This window comes from Podarcis erhardii (assembly GCF_964252035.2).
Source record: "Podarcis erhardii genome assembly, chromosome: 3".
NCBI classification, from domain to species: Eukaryota; Metazoa; Chordata; class Lepidosauria; order Squamata; family Lacertidae; genus Podarcis; species Podarcis erhardii.
Genome location: NC_138507.1, coordinates 78,182,520 through 78,202,452, shown reverse-complemented (window position 1 = coordinate 78,202,452; position 19,933 = coordinate 78,182,520). Strand labels below are relative to the sequence as shown.

At 43.2% G+C, this 19,933-nt stretch overlaps 1 protein-coding gene across 1 annotated transcript in view; it reads right to left on the bottom strand.

Moving 5' to 3' along the window:
• The window catches only part of ACTN2 (actinin alpha 2), a 52,250-nt gene that overhangs the window by 16,510 nt on the left and 15,807 nt on the right, over positions 1-19,933 (bottom strand). The window contains exons 7-13 of the mRNA XM_081856355.1: positions 17,127-17,208; positions 14,804-14,889; positions 11,620-11,712; positions 9,677-9,907; positions 9,267-9,414; positions 6,789-6,939; positions 1,606-1,714 (exon numbers count right to left, since the gene is read on the bottom strand). Coding sequence (XP_081712481.1) covers positions 1,606-1,714; positions 6,789-6,939; positions 9,267-9,414; positions 9,677-9,907; positions 11,620-11,712; positions 14,804-14,889; positions 17,127-17,208 — 900 coding nt within the window. The remainder of the gene's footprint in view (positions 1-1,605; positions 1,715-6,788; positions 6,940-9,266; positions 9,415-9,676; positions 9,908-11,619; positions 11,713-14,803; positions 14,890-17,126; positions 17,209-19,933) is intronic.

The following is a 19,933-nucleotide window of genomic DNA, read 5'->3' as shown; positions in this document are numbered from 1 at the left end:
GGCTCATCACAGCTATCTGCCAATCACCCATTCCCACCATCCTTCTGAGTAATACCCCTACCCACCTTCTCACTATATAGAAGTGTCTGGTGACTTCTGTTTCAGTGTATCTGAAGAAGTGTGCATGCACACGAAAGCTCATACCTAGAACTAACTTAGTTGGTCTTTAAGGTGCTACTGGAAGGAATTTTTTGTTTTGACTATGGCAGACCAACACGGCTACCTATCTGTAACTAAAGTTAAAGGAAGTTCCGAGTGTACACAGGTAAAGGAAGGCAAAAGGGATTCCTGGGGACAGGCACTTGGGAGGTCATTGCTGACTGTGTCACCACCAGTGCTACTGGATTTGGCTGCTGTGTGTGCTGTGATTCAGAGGTTTGCACTGGAAGCATGTTCACATCATTCTGAGTTCACTGACTCCTTCCATGTATCAGCATTGCCACTTGCCCTTCTCCTCACTGGTGACCTTGGCTATGTTTCCAGAGATGCTCTTTCTTTTTAAGGTTTTCTTTTCGTTTGTGTGTTGTATGCAGCTGCTGGGTGACCTTGGGCCAGTCACACTTCTGTGAAGTCTCTCAGCCCCACTCACCTCACAGAGTGTTTGTTGTGGGGGAGGAAGGGAAAGGAGAATGTTAGCCGCTTTGAGACTCCTTAAAGGGAGTGAAAGGCGGGATATCAAATCCAAACTCTTCTTCTTCTCTTCTTCTCTATTCCTATGCTGAGTAGGCATGGCTGTGGCAACCATTCCCCCACTCCCCCAGCACAAGGGGCATATAGGATTGGGAAGAGCCATAGTTCAGCGGCAGAATACATGTTCTGCTTTGCATGCAAACGGATCCAGGTTCAATCCCCAGCATCTCCTGGCCGGACTGGAAATGGCCCTCTTCTGAAAACCCAGAGAACCACTGTGAGTCATCGCAGCGAATACAGAGCAAGATGCACCAATTGTCTGACTCGATATATTGAATCACTGAATTTTAGTGTTGGAAGGTACCATGCGGGTCATCTACTCCAACCCCCTGCAATATGGGGATCTTTTGCCCAACATGGGGCTCGAACCTACAATCCTGATGTTAATGTTCTCGGGCTCGATCAACTGAGTACTAATATGTACTAATTCCTGTACTAATATGTACATTCCTGTACTAATATGCAGTTGATTTTTTAGGTGTGTTGATTCTATGTTTTCATTGTACTCTGAAAATGATCATTAGCAGCTTTGTGATGCAGAAATGGTGGGGGAAAGGATACAGATTAGTTAAACTAACTCAGTTTATTGTAATTATTGTTTATTGTGAATTGTAAAAAGAAATTCGCACCATGCCATGCACCAGCTTTCCAAAGGGTGGTGCTAGAAGCATCCCCTCAACTCTAACATCCACTTGCGTGATTTCTTTTGACAGTAATGCGGGGACAAGTCTTTTATAAGCAAGTCAGCCTTCCTCCCCCCCCCCCCACATACATAACCAAAGAAGAAGACGAAGTTAAGGGTAATGCATCACCATAGAAAATGTTCATTCCGCATCACTCAGTAGTCTACCACAATCTGTTAAAAACCCTCAGCCAACCTGAGAAATCCGAGCTACTCCTTGATGTCAGGTTTACCTCCAATGCTTCTCTCCTCTTCTGAGTGAGTGTTCCCAGCCTGTCCCACTGATCACATATCTTCTGGCACCGATCATTGACACTTGCAGCATCATGGTAGTCCAGTTCACTAAAAGAAAAGGACCGCCGTCATTAAGAACCAACAAAAGTAGGGAATGTGGTGGTGGTGACCACACACCAAGACATGACCACACATTCTTCTTCTTATTCTTACTACTACTACAGTGATACCTTGGTTTACAACCATAATCCGTTCCGGAGGTCTGGTTGTAAACCAAAACAGGTTGTAACCCAAGGTGCGCTTTTGTCAATGGGGCCTCCTAAAAAAAGATGGTTGTAATCCAAAAAAGGGACACACACTTCAGGGTTGGACATGGATGTAATCCAAAATGGTTGTAATCCAAAACAGTTGCAAACCAAGGAACCACTGTACTAATGATTAGATTGATACCCTGCACTTTCCTCCAAAGAAACCCATGGTGCCATGACATACCACCTGCAGCAAGCTTCCACAGAAGCAGTGGCTGCAGATGTATAACATGTTACATTTACTTTTCTGGTTTTTCACAGCAGGGAAAACTGGATCAAATGGCGGGGGGGGGGGGAACCTGGCATGGGCTGACACTGTGATGATGACATTAATGTCCAGCGGACGTTGCAAAAAACTTGTGAGCATGAGCAGCACCAGTTCCACCATCATCTCCCGTCTAGAATAGTGCTTTTGAAACCTGTTTGCCTTAGAGGTCTGTCGTTTGAGAAAGTGGGGGAAGAGTCTAAAGCCCCTGGAGCTCATGGAACGAATTTCATGGTTCCTTGGATCCTACCCCTGATTTCTGAAGTTTGAGACAAGACTTTATCTAGACCAGTTTTCTGCCAGATTAGCTGAGCAATTCTAGTGAGAGCCAATACATGCACTTTGTCCTCAAGCTAGTTGACTTTTATGACTGGTTCATCATATGCTGCATTTAGCTTTTGGCTGCTACCAGCATGCTCTCTGCATGCCATTATCTAACACAGACATTGTTATGGTGTGAGTACATCCATACCAATTTGAAATTTAATCTAACAGGAGAACACCCTTTAAACTCCAGACAAGCAAAGGGGTGTTTGATTTCCTACCCCTGAAAGGGGGAATTCTTACACTATATTACAGTGAGCTTTAAGTCAGGGCAAAGAGTTTCATATGAATAAACAATAAAAACAAGAACTGGCTGGACTTCTGCTTGGGCAATGGAACTTCACCTTCCTCTCCTACCTCTGTCACAACCCCAAAAACCTTCTCTGGGAGGTTCCTCAGCCACATTTTGAGGGTGCACAGAGGGCTGCAGAAGGGGGGGCGGGTTGTAAAGTCAATTGCATGAGCAGAAGTCTATTCTGCTCACACACAGATAGCATTGGATACAACCCACTGTGCCTTGCCATGATTGGCCTCTTAAAGGGACAGAGCTTGATAAAATAGGTCACTGATTCCCAGTAGCGTTAATCAAATGAAAGAAGCCACTATTTCATCTGTGTTACACACACTAATGGAAGACACTACTGGTAGAAACAAAATTAAAAAATTCCTTCCAGTAGCACCTTAAAGACCAACTGAGTTAGTTCTAGGTATGAGCTTTCGTGTGCATGCACACTTCTTCAGATACACATTTAATGTCCAGCGGACGTTGCAAAAAACTTGTGAGCATGAGCAGCACCAGTTCCACCATCATCTCCCATCTAGAATATTGTGACACTGTGCCCATCTAGAATAGCATGCACACGAAAGCTCATACCTAGAACTAACTCAGTTGGTCTTTAAGGTGCTACTGGAAGGAATTTTTTTATTTTGTTTTGACCATGGCAGACCAACACGGCTACCTATCTGTAACTGGAACTACTGGTAGAGGTCAAAGCAAACACTTACCTTCTCTATATGAGAACATTGGACCAGTATAATTTTATTTCTATGTGAGTGGAAAGAGATGTCCTAGCAGTATTCAGAATATGATAAATGTGTTAGCAAGTACTATATGAGATAAATTCCAAAGGGAGCATATGCAAACCCTTACAACAAATAAGCAGTGCTTAGGACTATGAGTCAATTGGTTATTACTATTCAATGTATTAGTATTCAGTTGGTTTAGGTTATAAATGGGGAATCCACTACTTCATCCCTTCACGATTTTGAATGGCTTTGCATCTGAAGTCCTGTCACTCACACACTGTCTACTATTTCTGGGACTATACACTCTGGCAGTCAATAGCGGTTGTGAGTTGAAGCAGTCTTGCTCACATACACATGCATGCAGGATGTAGCTAGACACCCATCGGTCAACAAGCCTTTAAGAACTTTAACCTTTATGCTCTTAGCAGCTCTCAGCTGCTAAGAGAAAATGGTCGAGCTGACACTGAACTGTAACCAGTGTAGCTCAAGGTCACACACTCCAATTGTTCTCCAAAAATAGCAACCCTGCACTGCCAAGAGATGAAGACCAGAAAATATGGAGCCATGCCGACCCAGAAAGCAGAAAGGGAATAATTATCTCTCTGAAGGCCTGATTCAGTAACCAGCAGAGCTAATTGAAAAGCTATAATCAACATCATGTCCCAAGTTTCTTAGACAACCCATCTTTCTAAGAACCATTTCCAGAGAGGAAGACTTATTTTTTATATCTCTAATCTGCTATTCTGTGAAAACTGTTTTGAGAAATGATAAAAAGGCTAGTTTAAGTGAACTAAATTCTTGAAGCAATGACTGATTTGCCACTGATATTTAGCACTGTTCAACTTACCATCACATGGGGAAAGAAGAGCTACCGTATTTTTCGCCCCATATGACGCACCGCCCCATAAGACGCACCTAGTTTTTTTGGAGGGAAATAAAGAAAAAAAATTATTTCCCCCCCAGGAGCGGGGCTGGCGCAGGGGAAGGCCAAGCTTCCCCCGACCCCAGCCCCCAGAACAGGCTGCTGCCTGCAAGCCTCGCGAGCCCGGCGTGGGAGGCTTGTGGACACCTTCCCGAAGCATGGGGCGTCCTCCAGAGGGCACCCCGTGCTTCGGGATGCAGGCTGCCGCCCCAAGCCTCGCGCGCCCGGCAGGACCTCCCGCCGGGCATGAGAGGCTTGCGGACACCTTCCCAAAGCACGGGGCGTCCTCCGGAGGGCACCCCGTGCTTTGGGATGCAGGCTGCCGCCCCAAGCCTCGCGCGCCCGGCAGGACCTCCCTCCGGGCGTGGGAGGCTTGCGGACACCTTCCCTAAGCACGGGGCGTCCTCCGGAGGGCACCCTGTGCTTCGGGATGCAGGCTGCCGCCCCAAGCCTCACGCGGGAGGCTTGCGGATAGCTTCCTGAAACCTGGAGAGCGAGAGGGGTCGGTGCGCACCGATGCCTCTCGCTCTCCAGGCTTCAGCGAAAGCCTGCATTCGCCCCATAGGATGCACACACATTTCCCCTTCATTTTTGGAGGGGAAAAAGTGCGTCCTATAGGGCGAAAAATACGGTAATTCAGGTTGCAATATCCTATTCACTTACTTGAAATTAAGACCCACTGAAATCAGCAGCAATGATTAACTCTGATGAATTGTGCTATTCTTCCCAAGTACTATTTGTCTATTTGTCTATATGCAGATGAAATGAATAAACGATTGAATGGTAAAAGGAACTATGGCACAATTCAAAACAACTGTAATGGGTCCATTTCCATTGAAAAGCACTCAGAATCTTCAATTAGTGCAAAATGCCAGAGCTAGGAGCTTGATGTTTTGAATTCATCGTGATGGTTCTACTTGATTTGCACTGGCTGCCAATTAGTTTCCAGGCTCAATTCAAGGTGTTGGTCTTAAGCTTTAAAGCCCTTACTGGTTTAGGACCTGGCTATGTTTAGGACCTGGCTATGTTAGGATCTGTCTTTTCCTATATTTTTCTCCCCACACCATCTTATAATCTTGGGCCCTGCCCCAAATCCTCTGACCTCGGGACGTGAAGCTGATGTCAGCTGTGGATCGGGCCTTGTGCCATGAAGTTCACCAGCCCTATCACTAGACTGCTTCAGGCAGTTGATGAAAGGCCTTTGGCTAACTATGCCATTTTTTCTGCATCGGTTCTATATTACTTATTGTGCTGCTGGAACTGGTTAAAGCAGATTGGATACCGTTAATTTATAAATTTAAATATACATTGGGATGTTTTAGGGATTGTGGTCGCTTTACTTTGTGTTTATTACCACCTGCAAGTCAACCATCTTCAGTTTCCTTGGAGAAATAGTTGAATAAAGTGACTTCAACCTTTTTAAGTCCCACTGTACTTTGAAATCAGAATGTGTTAAAAATGTTTCTTGTTGAAATCAATGGGGCATGACACAAGTGTAACAAGCGATGAAAAAGAGCAAAAAACACAAAAATAAAAATTAATATGCACAACCTGTATTAATGATCAACAAGACCAAAAAAATTACATGTCCTAATCAGAGAGCTCTATTATTCATGTACATAGGTTTGCAGATTGACACTGTAGGTGGTATTCAACTTAGATCTGCTCACAATAGACCACTTTAAATTAATGGACCTCCTATAGTCATGGTCATTATTTTAAAAAGGTTTACTCTGAATAAAATTAAGTTGAATACTTCTCTGTGCTTTTCTGGTGACCTTATTAATCTACAACTCCCTATATCACATCACAAGTGGCATTTTATATTTGTGCAAGCTTGACTATGTTATAGGAGAGAGAAATTTGGGAGTGCCAGGGCCATGGTATTAAAAAGGGCATTGATTATGTCGACAAACCTATTTGAAAGCAAGGGATCTCTTTGCAAACAAGACATTCTTTTTAAATTTGTATATCTATATTTAACATTGCTACACGCACATAAAGCAACAAACCTCTTTCAAACTTCTGTATGGCTCTTTCTCCCTTTGGCATCCTTCAAGCAAAACATGTAAAATCAGAAATGACATCTCACATGTCAGAGTTACTGATAAGGAAGAGGACAGAAAAGAAGGTTTGTTATTAGCCTTTGCCCTGCAAAGGCTCTTTTATTTTTAGTTTGGGAAGAAATAAGAAAGGTTTTCAACGAGGAGGCCAAGATAATAACACTTACAAAGCTATCTGTGGAATTCTTACATTGTACCTATGACACTATCGAATTTATTGGAAAGAGTTTATCGGGTAAATGTCAGCAGCTGCGTGCCTCTAAATGGAACATACTTCAGCTCTTGGGCTATGGCAGCGATCTGTTCCACTCTGTCCTGGTGAGCAGCCAAGTCACTCTCAAAAGCCTCATGTTTCCTCAACAAAGCACGGATCTCTGTCAGAGTCGCAGCTTCATAATCCTTTTGCTGCAGAATTTGCTCTTTGCCTGGCAGGAGGAAAGAAAATCCAAAACCATTTATGTTTCTCATTAGGAAAGCTGATTGCTAATGGCTCAAGTACACAGAGAAGCAGACCTTTGAAATCTGCTCTTCTTTGAACTTTGCAATGCAGTTTTCCAACCAAATAAAGTGTAAAGAATGTATACATTAGGGGGAAGCTTGCATAAAAATGCATATATTGGTGAAAATAGCATTAAAAATACATTATATAGGGAAGGTCAGTTTGTAAAAATGTGTAATTTAGGGGAAATTGTACATAAATCTTCATGAGGGCCTTTTCGTTAAAAAATAAATAAATCACAGGCTGATGCAGAAATGTGGAAAACCTAAGAGAAGGAGAAATGAGAATCATAGAATCATAGAATCATAGAGTTGGAAGAGACCACAAGGGCCATCGAGTCCAACCCCCTGCCAAGCAGGAAACAGGAAACAGGAACTTAAGAGAAACCCAAACTGATAGATTTCTCCATCCCTATATGTCTTGTGAATGATCCAACTGAACACATCTCATCAGTCATGTTTGAATAGGTGCTTGATAAACCTTCTGTTTCTCTGCCTTCTACAAAAATCAGGAGGAGTATCAAACCAAATATATGCCTAGCAGGCTGCACACCCCCCCCACCCCCTTGACAGGTCAAAGTTTTCACAGGCCAGACAAACATGGAAATGTTGCCTCACTAGCACCTTTTAACATCTTCCATCCTTAGTTTGGTAGTACAGTGGTATCTCTGGTTACATACTTAATTCGTTCCGGAGGTCCGTTTTTAACCTGAAACTGTTCTTAACCTGAAGCACCGCTTTAGCTAATGGGGCCTCCTGCTGCCGCCAGAGCACGATTTCTGTTCTCATCCTGAAGCAAAGTTCCTAACCCAAGGTACTATTTCTGGGTTAGCGGTGTCTGTAACCTGAAGCGTATGTAACCCAAGGTACCACTGTATCAACTTGCAAAAGTGGGTACTTTCTGCAGTATTGTAAAATAGCTCTTGCTCTCTAGGACTGCTTTGAACATGCAGTATATGGAAAAACTGGGGGCTTTGGATAATGTCACTGCCTGTCTAGGGAAAGGTGGGAACAGGTTAAAATGCCTGAATTTTAAGGCACACAATTCAAGGATAAGAACATTCACAGTATGAAATTTTCCTGTCCTCTCCCACACATCGTACGGAAAGGCCTCTCCAAAGGGTTAGCTGAACAATGTGTGATAGGACACCAGGAACCTGTTGAGTGAGGAGAAAATCAGGCAAAACCAGGAGGAGATCTGTCCACTTCTGGGTGTTTCTTAACTCCCCAGGTTGCAGGTATTCCACACAGGATAAAAATGAGAATAATAGCATAATAACATTTTTTAAAAACTGGGATTTCTTCTTGTTGCGCTTACAAATTATATTTAATTGAAAGGTTTCTTTCAATGCCTATGGAGGCCATATAAATCTCTCTGGCCCATTTAGCCATGTTTTTGACCCCTCCTACCAAAAAAGTTTTAAAACGTTGTAAAACTTATTCCTTCTCAGCAGGGCTATATAAGAACATAAAGAGAGGGCAGGGTGGTGTAGTGGTTAGAGTGTTGGACTAGGACCTGCAAGACCAGGGTTCTAATCTCCACTTGGCCATAAAACTCACTGGGTGTCCTTGGGCCAGTTACTACCTCTCAGCATAACCTACCTCACTGGGTTGTTGTGTGGCTTTATTGAGAGAGAAGGGAGAAAACCACGTAGGCCACCTTGAGCTCCTTGGAGAAAAAGGTGGTATATACGGTAAATGCAATGAAGAAACAAACAAATGAGAAGAAGAAGAGGAGGAGGAGGAGGAGGAGGAGGAGGAGGAGGAGGAGGAGTTTGGATTTGATATCCCGCTTTATCATTACCCTAAGGAGTCTCAAAGCGGCTAGCATTCTCCTTTCTCTTCCTCCCCCACAACAAACACTCTGTGAGGTGAGTGGGGCTGAGAGACTTCAGAGAAGTGTGACTGGCCCAAGGACAGCCAGCAGCTGCATGTGGAGGAGCGGAGACGCGAACCCAGTTCACCAGATTATGAGACTACCGCTCTTAACCACTACACCGCACTGGCTCTCAGCAGGCAGCCTACTTTAGACCAGCAATTCATCTAGTCCAGCATCCTTTTCCCCATAGTGGCCAAGCAGCTGCTTCTACAAAACCCACCAACCAGAGCCTGAAGGCAGCCATCCCCCTCCCTTCTCTAGGAAATGGTATTCAGAAGCATAAAGCTTTCAAAACCAGAAATTCCATACAGCCATCGTAACAAGAGGATGTGAAATTGGGTGGATATTGTAGCTAACAACAGGCTTCAAGCTTACCATAAGCCCAGGTTTCATGCGAAGAAGCCTTTTGCCTAAATTTGGCAGCCAAATGTTCAAGTCGCTCAAGCCTTCGAATTTCATTCAGCAACCATTCCTCGTAGCCCTTCTCTGCCTGCTCAAGTCTTTGCCAAGCGCTAGCAATGTCCTAGGAGAGGAATGCAAACAGAACACCTTTAATTGTTTAAAGTTGTGCTTCTCAAGATTTCTGGGTCTTCTGTGCATATAATCAGCATCTCCCTTGACTCTACTATAATTCCCGGTGTAAAAATTTGGATTGCAAGATGCTTGGGTCAATCACCTATCTTTTTTGCTATCTTAACTCTGTAAAGCACCATGCATATGCTGTTTCCAGGCTTAATGAACCATTCTAGAACCAACAAGGAAGATTCACAGGCCCCTTTACTTACTGAAACCATCTTCCCTTCTGATGGCATGAAAGCTGGCCTATTGCTGATCCTCAGTTTTGTCTGCAATGTATTGAAATTGATCTCCAGCTGACATTTTTCTTGGACTTTGGGAGGCTTGTGTTTACGGCGATAATCTCTGAAGTCCTCTAACTTCTTCTGCATAGCCGCCATAGTATTCTCTGGGGTCCTGTTTTCCAGCCAAGGAGTTGTGCGACGAATCCATTCTAAAAGCTGTTTTGCACGTACATAAAATTACAAACAAACAATAAAAAAGATAATTAAAAGTGGCTTTTTTCTTCTTCGCATGCTATAGAGAAACATACTGTACTCCCATAGCTTCTGAAATTAGTGCTGTTGGAACCTAACAGACAAAGAAGGGTGATTTCTTGATGCGTGAAACAGAAGGAAATATTGTTAGCAGGGCTGGGGCTACCTTTAGCTGCAGTTAAGCCAATCTTGGCTTCCACCTATTTCAGACTCTATCTGATTTCTGGCTTGTTTCCTCCATGTATGGAACAGTTGGGAGCAAGAGAAGAGCAAAGCACTTGTGTGTGTTTATCCATAGATTACTTTAAACCAGGCTTCCTCAACCTCGGCCCTCCAGATGTTTTGAGACTACAATTCCCATCATCCCTGACCACTGGTCCTTCTAGCTAGGGATCATGGGAATCGTAGGCCAGAAATATCTGGAGGGCTGAGGTTGAGGAAGCCTGCTTTAAACTATGTTTTATCATGCTGTCATGAATCCTATTGAGGTGTCTCAGAGGGACCAGCTGGCTCATGAGGAGGAATGGGAGGAACTCAGGCAGTTCCTAGCAAAATGTGGCTGAGTGGAACTGGGATCCCAGAGAGGAGACCAGTAGTCTAGGGACTGGAGAGCTGGATCCAAAGGAAAGACCAAGCAGGTTGGCAGAGCAGAATTCTGCTCCTGTGACACAGGACACCCCTAGGGACACCTCCTGCTGTGGAACCACCCAGCACCATCTCCTGCCAGTGTGAAGCCTTCTCTGAAGCAGGTAATGAGCTTATACTTAGCTACGAATCTATACCTCCTATGAATCTGATGTACCGTGTAAGCTGCAGCTTGCCTTTGTACTGCTCTGAATTATGGGTATTAAAAACTAGCAGAAACCAAACTGAGAATTCGAGTTCTTCATCTAGCAGTGAGGGGCAGAACAGCTGCAGACAAACCAGGCCATTATCTCCTAGTGTTCTTGATCCTCGAACAGTGTGATGCTGGCCGGCCAGTGAACAGGACATGCAGGAGAAGGCTAAATACTGCTTCATTTTGGCCTGCCTCTCAGCCCCTCCACAGATCTAGCTGTGGCCTCTCAGAAGTGATGCCCAAGAGCTATCACTTCCCCGAGAACTCTGAAGTTGTGCTTGGTGGTTTTCCATATGTGAGTGGGATTGCTTGGGATCCCATCACTACCTCAGGCAAGAAATAAAGGCTGTCTTGCCTATACCACTTTCCTATGACTGCAAGAACTCCCTCTCTGTTTGGCCTAGAAACCAAAGCCAAACCTAGCCTCGTAGTCTGCATCTGCAAATTATTATAATTTAGGGATCATCAGTGTGAGTGACTGAAATCCTAAAGCTCATTCACGATGCGGTAGCAAGTGTATATGGAAGCGGCAATCAAGGAAGAATTTCTAGTCCAAATTAAGCTGCAAGCATAGGAAATCTCCACTGCATTTAACATCAAGAACATGCACTTTACAACACTGGATAAAAAGGCAGCAAATATATTTTCAATTAAAATACAGATCATGTTAAATGAAATGGAGCTTTCCTCTCCTCATTTAATGACTATGTTTGAATAAAAAGATCCTCAGCAGTAGATAACAGCTTTGGGTAAATGTTCTTATTAAATTGCTTATTCAAGCCATCCATGCTTTATTATCATTATATAATTATTTCACTATTGTGTTGGTTTCCTTTACCTCACTTGCTAGCCTTTCATATTCTTCCATCAACTTTTCATTTTCTTGGTTCACAGCAAGTACCTTACAAATCCGATTAGCTGCTGTTTCCGCCTGAAAAATACAGAACATAAACAGTGTGGATATATCATTGCATTCTTAGACTGACACAAACTAAAGAATGACCATATATCGGCTTCTGAAAAGTAAAGAGTGGGCATGCCCACTGAAAGGGCTTCAGCCAGAATTGTCATACTGGTTTCAATGAGGCAAGCTCTGCTGGATCAGCATCCAGTGGGCAACCAGATGCCAGTGATAATTTACCCTCTAGTAGCTGTGCTTACTATTGTAACCTTCAGCTTATATGCACTTTCCTTGGAATAAGATCATTTAACTCATTGGGACTCACTTCTTACATAGGCTTGCACTGTGAATTTATTAATCTTAAAGGTGCCTTAGGACTCTCCACACACACACCCCTTTATGTTAACTTGCTTTTTAACTAATTTATCTTAAACATTAGCAAAAGGCTTGTGGGGAACTTGTGGAGTCATTACCCACAACGACACTGCAATATATTTGATGAATTACTCATTTTCTGTAAGGGCTATTTTGGTTTTCATCTGTGTCAAAGTCGATATAGATGATATGTTGGCTCAGCATGATGTGATAGTCCGACAAGATGATGCTAACTCAAGGTAACTCTAATGATGCTACCATCTGGGCACTGTCAGAAGAATGGTGAAATGTAAGGGAGGGGGACGCAAAAAAATAATGACTAATATATTTTTTTAAAAAACCAAAACAATAGCACAGTGCCAAATTTTTACCTAGGAAAATTTCAGAATAGAAGGGACATAGTGGCGGGGTGTGTGTGAATGATGGCCCACTTTTAAACTTTTTTGTGCAGTTTTAAGCTGCTCTCTCCCAGTTCCAATCTGCAACTTTAGTGTTCTAGCTTGTTTTGTTTTTTTAAAAAACAGCTTCTTTCTGAGGAAACCCTAGTCAGGAATCACTTAGGCAGCCTGATGATATGATGTCATCAAATGTCAATCTGATTTGGCTGCCTGATGATATCAGAAGCTGAATCAGGATGCCCTTCAAGTGGTCAGACTTCATGTTGATACCACATAACCAATTAGATGGGACAATGGGATGCCATCGCGAAGCCAAAATACATTGAGGCTAACATTTCTTACCATCTTATCTTCACCAGTGAGGGTCAACTGTTCTGTTTCACAGTTCCCCATGCCATTACTGAAATAGAGGTTTATTTCATGCAGAGCAAAGTTCTTCCTAAATGCCCACCATTTCAATTCAACCCTTCAAAAGAGATTTCATTGCTATAGTGTTGTTACCTTCCATCTTTTCACAAATAGACACATCATTCAATACCATACAGAACAATAATTTAAGTAGCTACAACAAAACAAATTCCTTCCAGTAGCACCTTAAAGACCAACTAAGTCAGTTCTTGGTATGAGCTTTCGTGTGCATGCACACAAGAACTGACTTAGTTGGTCTTTAAGGTGCTACTGGAAGGAATTTGTTTTGTTTTGACTATGGCAGACCAACACGGCTACCTATCTGTAACTTAAGTAGCTACATTTGAGTTTATTCCTTCATTTGTCCCTACCATTTAAAGATGGGGGATCAACCTGTTTCTCTGCCATTTAATAGACGTTTGCAGGCAAAATATGAGATTTTTCCTGGTATAAAGTGGTGTGAGAACTTCACCTAATTACTTTCTAGGTGTCAACTTGCTTTTAAGAATATTAAGACTGGGATAGCGTCTATTTGGCAACCCCAGTCCATACTGATTTCAATAGTGCAGTATCCTTTAAACCCAAGTGGTCTCTTAATCAGTTTTTCAAAATGTTTATGTTCAGGGAATTCATTTCCTGTCTAAATTGCCTGCCAATTAACTCCTGTACATATGCCAGGGAACCGCTGCACATTTCAGAGGATTCTGGATGTCAGTCACTGCCATAGCTAGCCAGGGTTTTTTTTGCCCCAGGTGAAGCCGCCAGAGGGAGGCCACTGAGGCTCCCAGCCTGTGTGTGTGGTGGTACGCAAATGTGTGTAGGGGTGGTGCCAAACTGGGTCTTTGACACAGGTAAAATACACCCCTGCAGTTGTTTCACACAAGGTGCTGGACACAAGCCTGCTAGGCTTCCAAGAACACCCTGTAGCATACCAAACACTCCCTTATTGCTACACATTTGTGAGACATTTTGCAGCAAGGGGACATTTTGCAGTCTTTCAGGGAAGCTTGTTTGCCATCACAGCTTTTATCATTTAAGAAGCCCTGGTAAGCTTCGAAAGGGACCCCAAGGTTTCCTGGAACATAGTAGTGGCTGTTGTCCATTGGGCCTGGTGGGGTGGAACAGAGGGGAGCCAGCAGTAGATACAGCTAGAGCCAATGATAGGCAGAGCCAACGAATTCTAGTTTTTGTCTCCATCCTGCTGAGTTGTACACAGGCAGTGCTTTTTTCCTGGGGGTACGCAGACCCCTAAACATTTTGTGAATCTAAGTTTGGCCTCTTTGAGGGGCAGTATTTCAACATGAGTAGGAAAATGACAGTACCCCTAAACATTTTTTAAAAGAAAAAAAGCACTATACACAGGTAAGGCTGAGAAGGAAGAAGCTGACAGCCAGTGTCATTCTCTGGACTGATTGTAAAAAAGAAGGCAGGCAGGTGGGAGATGTCAGAGAGGAAATGGAGGATGATGAGGCAGAGCCCCATCTGCTCTTATGGAGCAGGCTTGACCACAGTTTGAAAAATACTGCCATACAAAACATCTGTATGGAGCCTGACCCTTTCATAAGACCCTATTAGAGCAGGTGGAATAATATTTTGTTCACTTCCCTGAAAACTATCATTTTAGGTCAGATAATGTTGCTTCTCATTATAAAGTGTTGTGTTGAGGAAATGAAGCCTTTCTAAAATGGATTGAATGCTCAGTGCAGTTATATTTATTTACGCAATAGGAACTAAAGATTACTGCAGTGCCTGTAATGCCAACAGGGTCAAAAGCAGATTCTGATTAAAACACACAGACCGAGCACGCTCACTTAGCATATATTTGTCCATGTTAATTAAAGAACAAAGAAACTGCAAGGCAAATGATAAACCCAATGGAAACCTGAAACACACAGAGCAACATTCAGAACTGCAGTCCGAAGGGGACAGATGATGAATACCTGCTCTGCTCCAGCAAAAGCATGGTAGAAGCAGGAAACATAAGTCATGATAGCTCTCTCATCAGGCTTGGGGGTGTTCACAATATCTGCAAGGGAAGGAGAAACAAAACAAACACAAGGAGTGGAAAACTGCTGCCATCCTGCTTTGCTTTCTGTACGCAAGGCAGGTGCTGGTCTGCCAGGCTTCAACAAGCTGAAATTAATCATCTGCTATGTTAATACATGCCGGCTGGAAAGGCAAAATATTGAAACTCAAACTGAGATCCTGGGGCACAGAGGGGACTTGGAACAATTCCACTGCTTTTATGAATAATGTTTGCAAGGAAACATAATCACTGCTCATTGGAGCAATCCCTGATTCAAGGCAAGTTATATTTACCTATACAGTAAGATGGCTTAAATGAGTAATGTTTGCATGAGTGAACCATCATGCATGAGGTTCAAATGAAGCACATCTCGAAATGTATATGTGTAACTTTCCATCTGACAAAGGTCTTCCCTGAAAAAGGCTGTGCTTAATATCTTCACAGTGTTGTGTAATTTTTAAAAATGAGATTTGAAGTGCTCTCTTAGTAGCACTTGGACTGTTCTTTTTCTTTTATTATAAAATTATCTTCCTGGAATACATATCCAAATGTCAATGCTATTATGTTTTATTACCACATCATGGAGGTTTATCAGTATTGACACAACTACAAATAGCAATTAAAATGTAGGTTTTGTTATATATAGGAGATCTATACTATATACTATGAAACTAAACAGAACATGCTGTCGCATTTTTAAGGACGCATTGAAAACTATTGGTGCATGTTCTCCAGAAGCAAATTCAATCCTCTAAAATGTTCCCAAAATAGTCATATAAGATCAGACTGGGAGGAAAGCTACAAAATATCATGTAATGCAAAGAGCAAAAATTAAGCTCAGAATTTTACCTTCTGAGCACCAGCAAACACACAGTAATAAGAGGAAGCATAAATCATAAAAACTATTGAATTGGATCTGGCAGCTTGAAGCTGCTATTTAAATCAAGCAACTTGGAGCTGCTATTTAAATTTCTCATGATTTCCCAGAACAATTCCCTATAGTGGGGGAGCATTGTGGGAAATGAAAATGGTGGCTCCCAGATCCAGCTGCCTAATAGGAGACTTCAGAGCAGGATCCAATACAGTAGTCAGTCATGTCAGGCTGTTGTGTTGCCAACAGCGGAGGAGACTGAAGGACAAAGTTCAGAATGACGGCTCCCCACATCAAATGGGGGTCACCTTTTGTGTGGTCACGCGCAGCCCCCCAGATCCCAGTGCAGCTCCCAGTAGTACGGGCTGGCTTCGCCCTCCCCAGCCTGGATACCTGAAGGTCTCCACCAACCTCAGCCAATAACCCAATCCTGCCTGGGGAGGGGAGGGGAGGGACCGGGACCGCCCTGCCCACACAACAGAAGGTGAATCTTACCAGCGAAGTGTCAGTTGGCTCCAGAGCTTCTCCCACCCGGGCCTCCCTCAGTTAAGCTTTCTTTTGCAGGTTAACCTCTTCTTCACAGGTACACGGGCGCTGCTACGTCATGGTCGCTGTTGAAGGGCCGGAAAGGAATTTTCCTGCATTGGCAGGTTTTGCCTTTCCCGTAGCAAACCATCACAACTTTGGCGGTTTCAGGCCTTGGGTGGAATCCTTTAGTCTATCTTCCCTAAATGGGGGGGGGGGCGTGAAGCGGTGACCCACGACCCCCTTGCGGCGCTGATCCCAGGGTTCCCCGTTAAAGGGGTCTTGAGGGGAGGCATTGGCCATATGCCGAGCGGTTGCCATTGCTCTCCTCTGTGATGGCAGTGAAACGGGTGGCGGGCTCTTTGCTTGAGCATATGTTCTCCAGAGCCAGCCCAATCCCCACACATTCTGGACAACCCTAATGTCCCCCAGATCCCCGGCTGGGGACTGGGAAGGATAAACACCCAAAGCCTGAGCCAAGGTTTCCCTACATCTGAAACTTAATAAAGTTGTGGCCAATTTTAATCCCATAGCACATTGTCTTGAGTCATTATTCCACTTAGGAGTCAACTGGGGTTGGGGGGACTCCACCTGGCCACGCAAATGCCTGGTTCAGGACTTCCCAAACTATGTGCTGAGGCAAACCACTCATAGCCTGTGATGCGGATATTAGTTAAATCAAAATATATTTTGCATATGCCAGTATATATAGGACCCGACAACTGAAGTACTGTTTCATAGACAACTATGTGAAAAACTATCTTTTTGAATTCATTTATGGAACAAAAGATGTTGAAAGGTTACTCAGTCCACTGCTTCTTAAAAGGATGGTAGCTCCCACCTTCTGCGTCCAACATCTTTGGGATATCCAAATGCTTTTCGGCAACTTCCATGGCAAGATTTATATTCCGCAGTGGGTCATCCTGCATGAAAGAAGACCACAAATTATAATTAATCATGAATAAATCTATGAAGCATTATACAATCAGAACCAAAGGACAGAATATTTGAGATTGTTTGGGGGGGTTTTACTGAAAGGTAGCAAATAAGTTTTTTAAAGTTGCCACAAACTTCCAACTGTATTTCAAAGCAAATCCTACATAAATATCAACAGCCTGCCACTTTTGGTTTACTCAGAGGAAAGTGACACATAGTTCAATGGAACTTAATCCAAAATAAGTGCATCATAGGATTGAAACTCTAGCACTACTAGGGAACTATTTCAAATTACTGATGATGATTATGCAGTTATCATTTGACATAATAAAGACACCATGAGATTTACTTACCACGTGAGCAGATTTATGGTCAGACAAATGCCAGAAGCCATCACATGGAGGCATATTCACCATAAATATTCAACTTATTACTACGGCACAGGAAAATCATCATGTGATGACCATACCATATTTAAATCAGACCTCATGGAACAGCAACAGAAATCGCCACAGGAGGTACAGAATATAAAATAAACTGACCACATTGATTATAGTCCAATTCCTAGATGATTCAAATTTGATTTAGTGCCACTGAATTCAGTGGGATTAAATCAACTTAAATCCTATGGCTGCAATCCTATGCACACATTTTGCTTTAATGATCGTATGGTTTACTGTTTGGTGGATTTCAAACCAAACCAGTTCAAAACCATTTTGAGGGTCCCTTTTGATGAAAAGGTAGTGTGTGTGTGTGTGTGTGTGTGTGTGTGTACATATACATATATATTCATATTCATTCATTCATACCATTGAAGTCAATGTGATTTACTTCTGAATAAACATGTATAGAATTGCACAATATTCAGTTTAACTGGGTTTTGAATTGGATTGTTACTCAGAGCTTTGCTTGTTAAAGTCACAATGACCCATTCACACATCACATTAGACCATAGTTTAAAACAAATAAGGTAAGCCAAGAACAAACTTTGGTTACTCCTTTGTTTGGCAAAAACAAACCACAAGCCTTGGTTCAGGTGGCACAACAACACAGACTCTAGCTTGTTTCATTCATGGTGCAGAAGGAGCAAAGGAACTTCTGAGCAGCGTGCACAAGCACAAGCTTGTTCAAATTCATCCACAGTTTCAAACTATGGTTCAGTGTAATGTGTGAATCAGGCCTGTGTTTCCGACATATCTATCACAGTCACTGCTTTTGATAGAATATTCAAAGCTGCAGATCTCCTGCAGAGATACACAGTTAAAGTGTCGTAAGGAAAACCAGCCATGCCAACCGGTGTTGAAGAATTTTAATGGCAAGGCTATTATTCCTGGTGCAACACAAAAGCCAGGAAAGGCATGCAGGAAGTAAAACCACACAACACACTCAAAAAGGCCACAACAAAACGTTTGTCAAGAGATTGAAAAAACAAAAGAGGAAAACAGAAAGAAAGCATCTGTAGTGTTCAACGCATGGTTAATATGTTAACCACTCTGAGATCTTCGGATAAAGGGAGGTATATAGATTGATTAAATATATATATATATATATATATGCAGGTTTTGGTGTCCTCGGGTGTCTTCCCGTGTAAAAGTTGGGGTGTCTAGGCGACGTTTCGACGAGGTCTCACTCGTCATCTTCAGGCTGGTGCTTTCGGCTTCTTGTTACTGGAACAGAGCAGGATCTCAGTGTTTGAGTTCCTATAAATACTGTAGAGGGGGTGTGGTGTATAGCCTCCAATGTTCTGGGCAGAGAGGAAGTTCCCAGGCTAGTGTGCCTTTTCTTCTTTTGTTCCTTAATTACTTGAGAGATATCTTGAGTGATTTCTTGAGTGATATCCTGAGTACCACTTAGGTGGGTCATTAGGTGTGGATTAGTTGTTAAAGTCTTTGTGTCTTGACCTCTTGAACTTTGTGAAGAGTTTTCCTGAGAAGATGGCTGTACTGTACTTAGTTGTGCTCTGGCTTGGCTTCGTGTATAGGGGCGAGCTGTGGTTTTGTGGCTTGTGTCAGCCAGATCTGTGTAGGGATTGCAGGGGGGTGCAGCATCCGGAGGTGCCACCATGGATTGGCTACTGGATGGTGTCTGTAATTCATCTGTGGAGAGGGTCTGGGTTTGGGTCTGGTGTGGTTGATTGGTGTTGGCGTTCTGTGTGCCTCTGGATCTGGTGTCAGTTTTTGTGGGGAGGGCTAATTTCCAGATGTCTGGCAAGCGGGATGTGTCGTCACGCTTGTTCATGTTGTGAGGGTGTTTCTCTATCTCGATGGCTTCCATCGTTGGCACACAGAACGCCAACACCAACACTGAGATCCTGCTCTGTTCCAGTAACAAGAAGCCGAAAGCACCAGCCTGAAGATGACGAGTGAGACCTCGTCGAAACGTCGCCTAGACACCCCAACTTTTACACGGGAAGACACCCGAGGACACCAAAACCTGCATTCCTGTACCCGTGAAAATCTACGAAAGCAAATATATATATATATATATATATATATATATATATATATATATATATATATGTGTGTTGTTATTGATCATCAGAGGTGGTATGTCCTATTTCACTGCTGGAGGCAAAATGGGAAGTGCTGCCCCACCCTGCCGCTGATGCCACCACCACCAACACTGCCATACCTTTCACTGCCACGCCTGCACTACCACCTCTGGCATCAGTACTGATTTTGGGTAAGATCTCGCCAATTTTCCAAAGCCAGC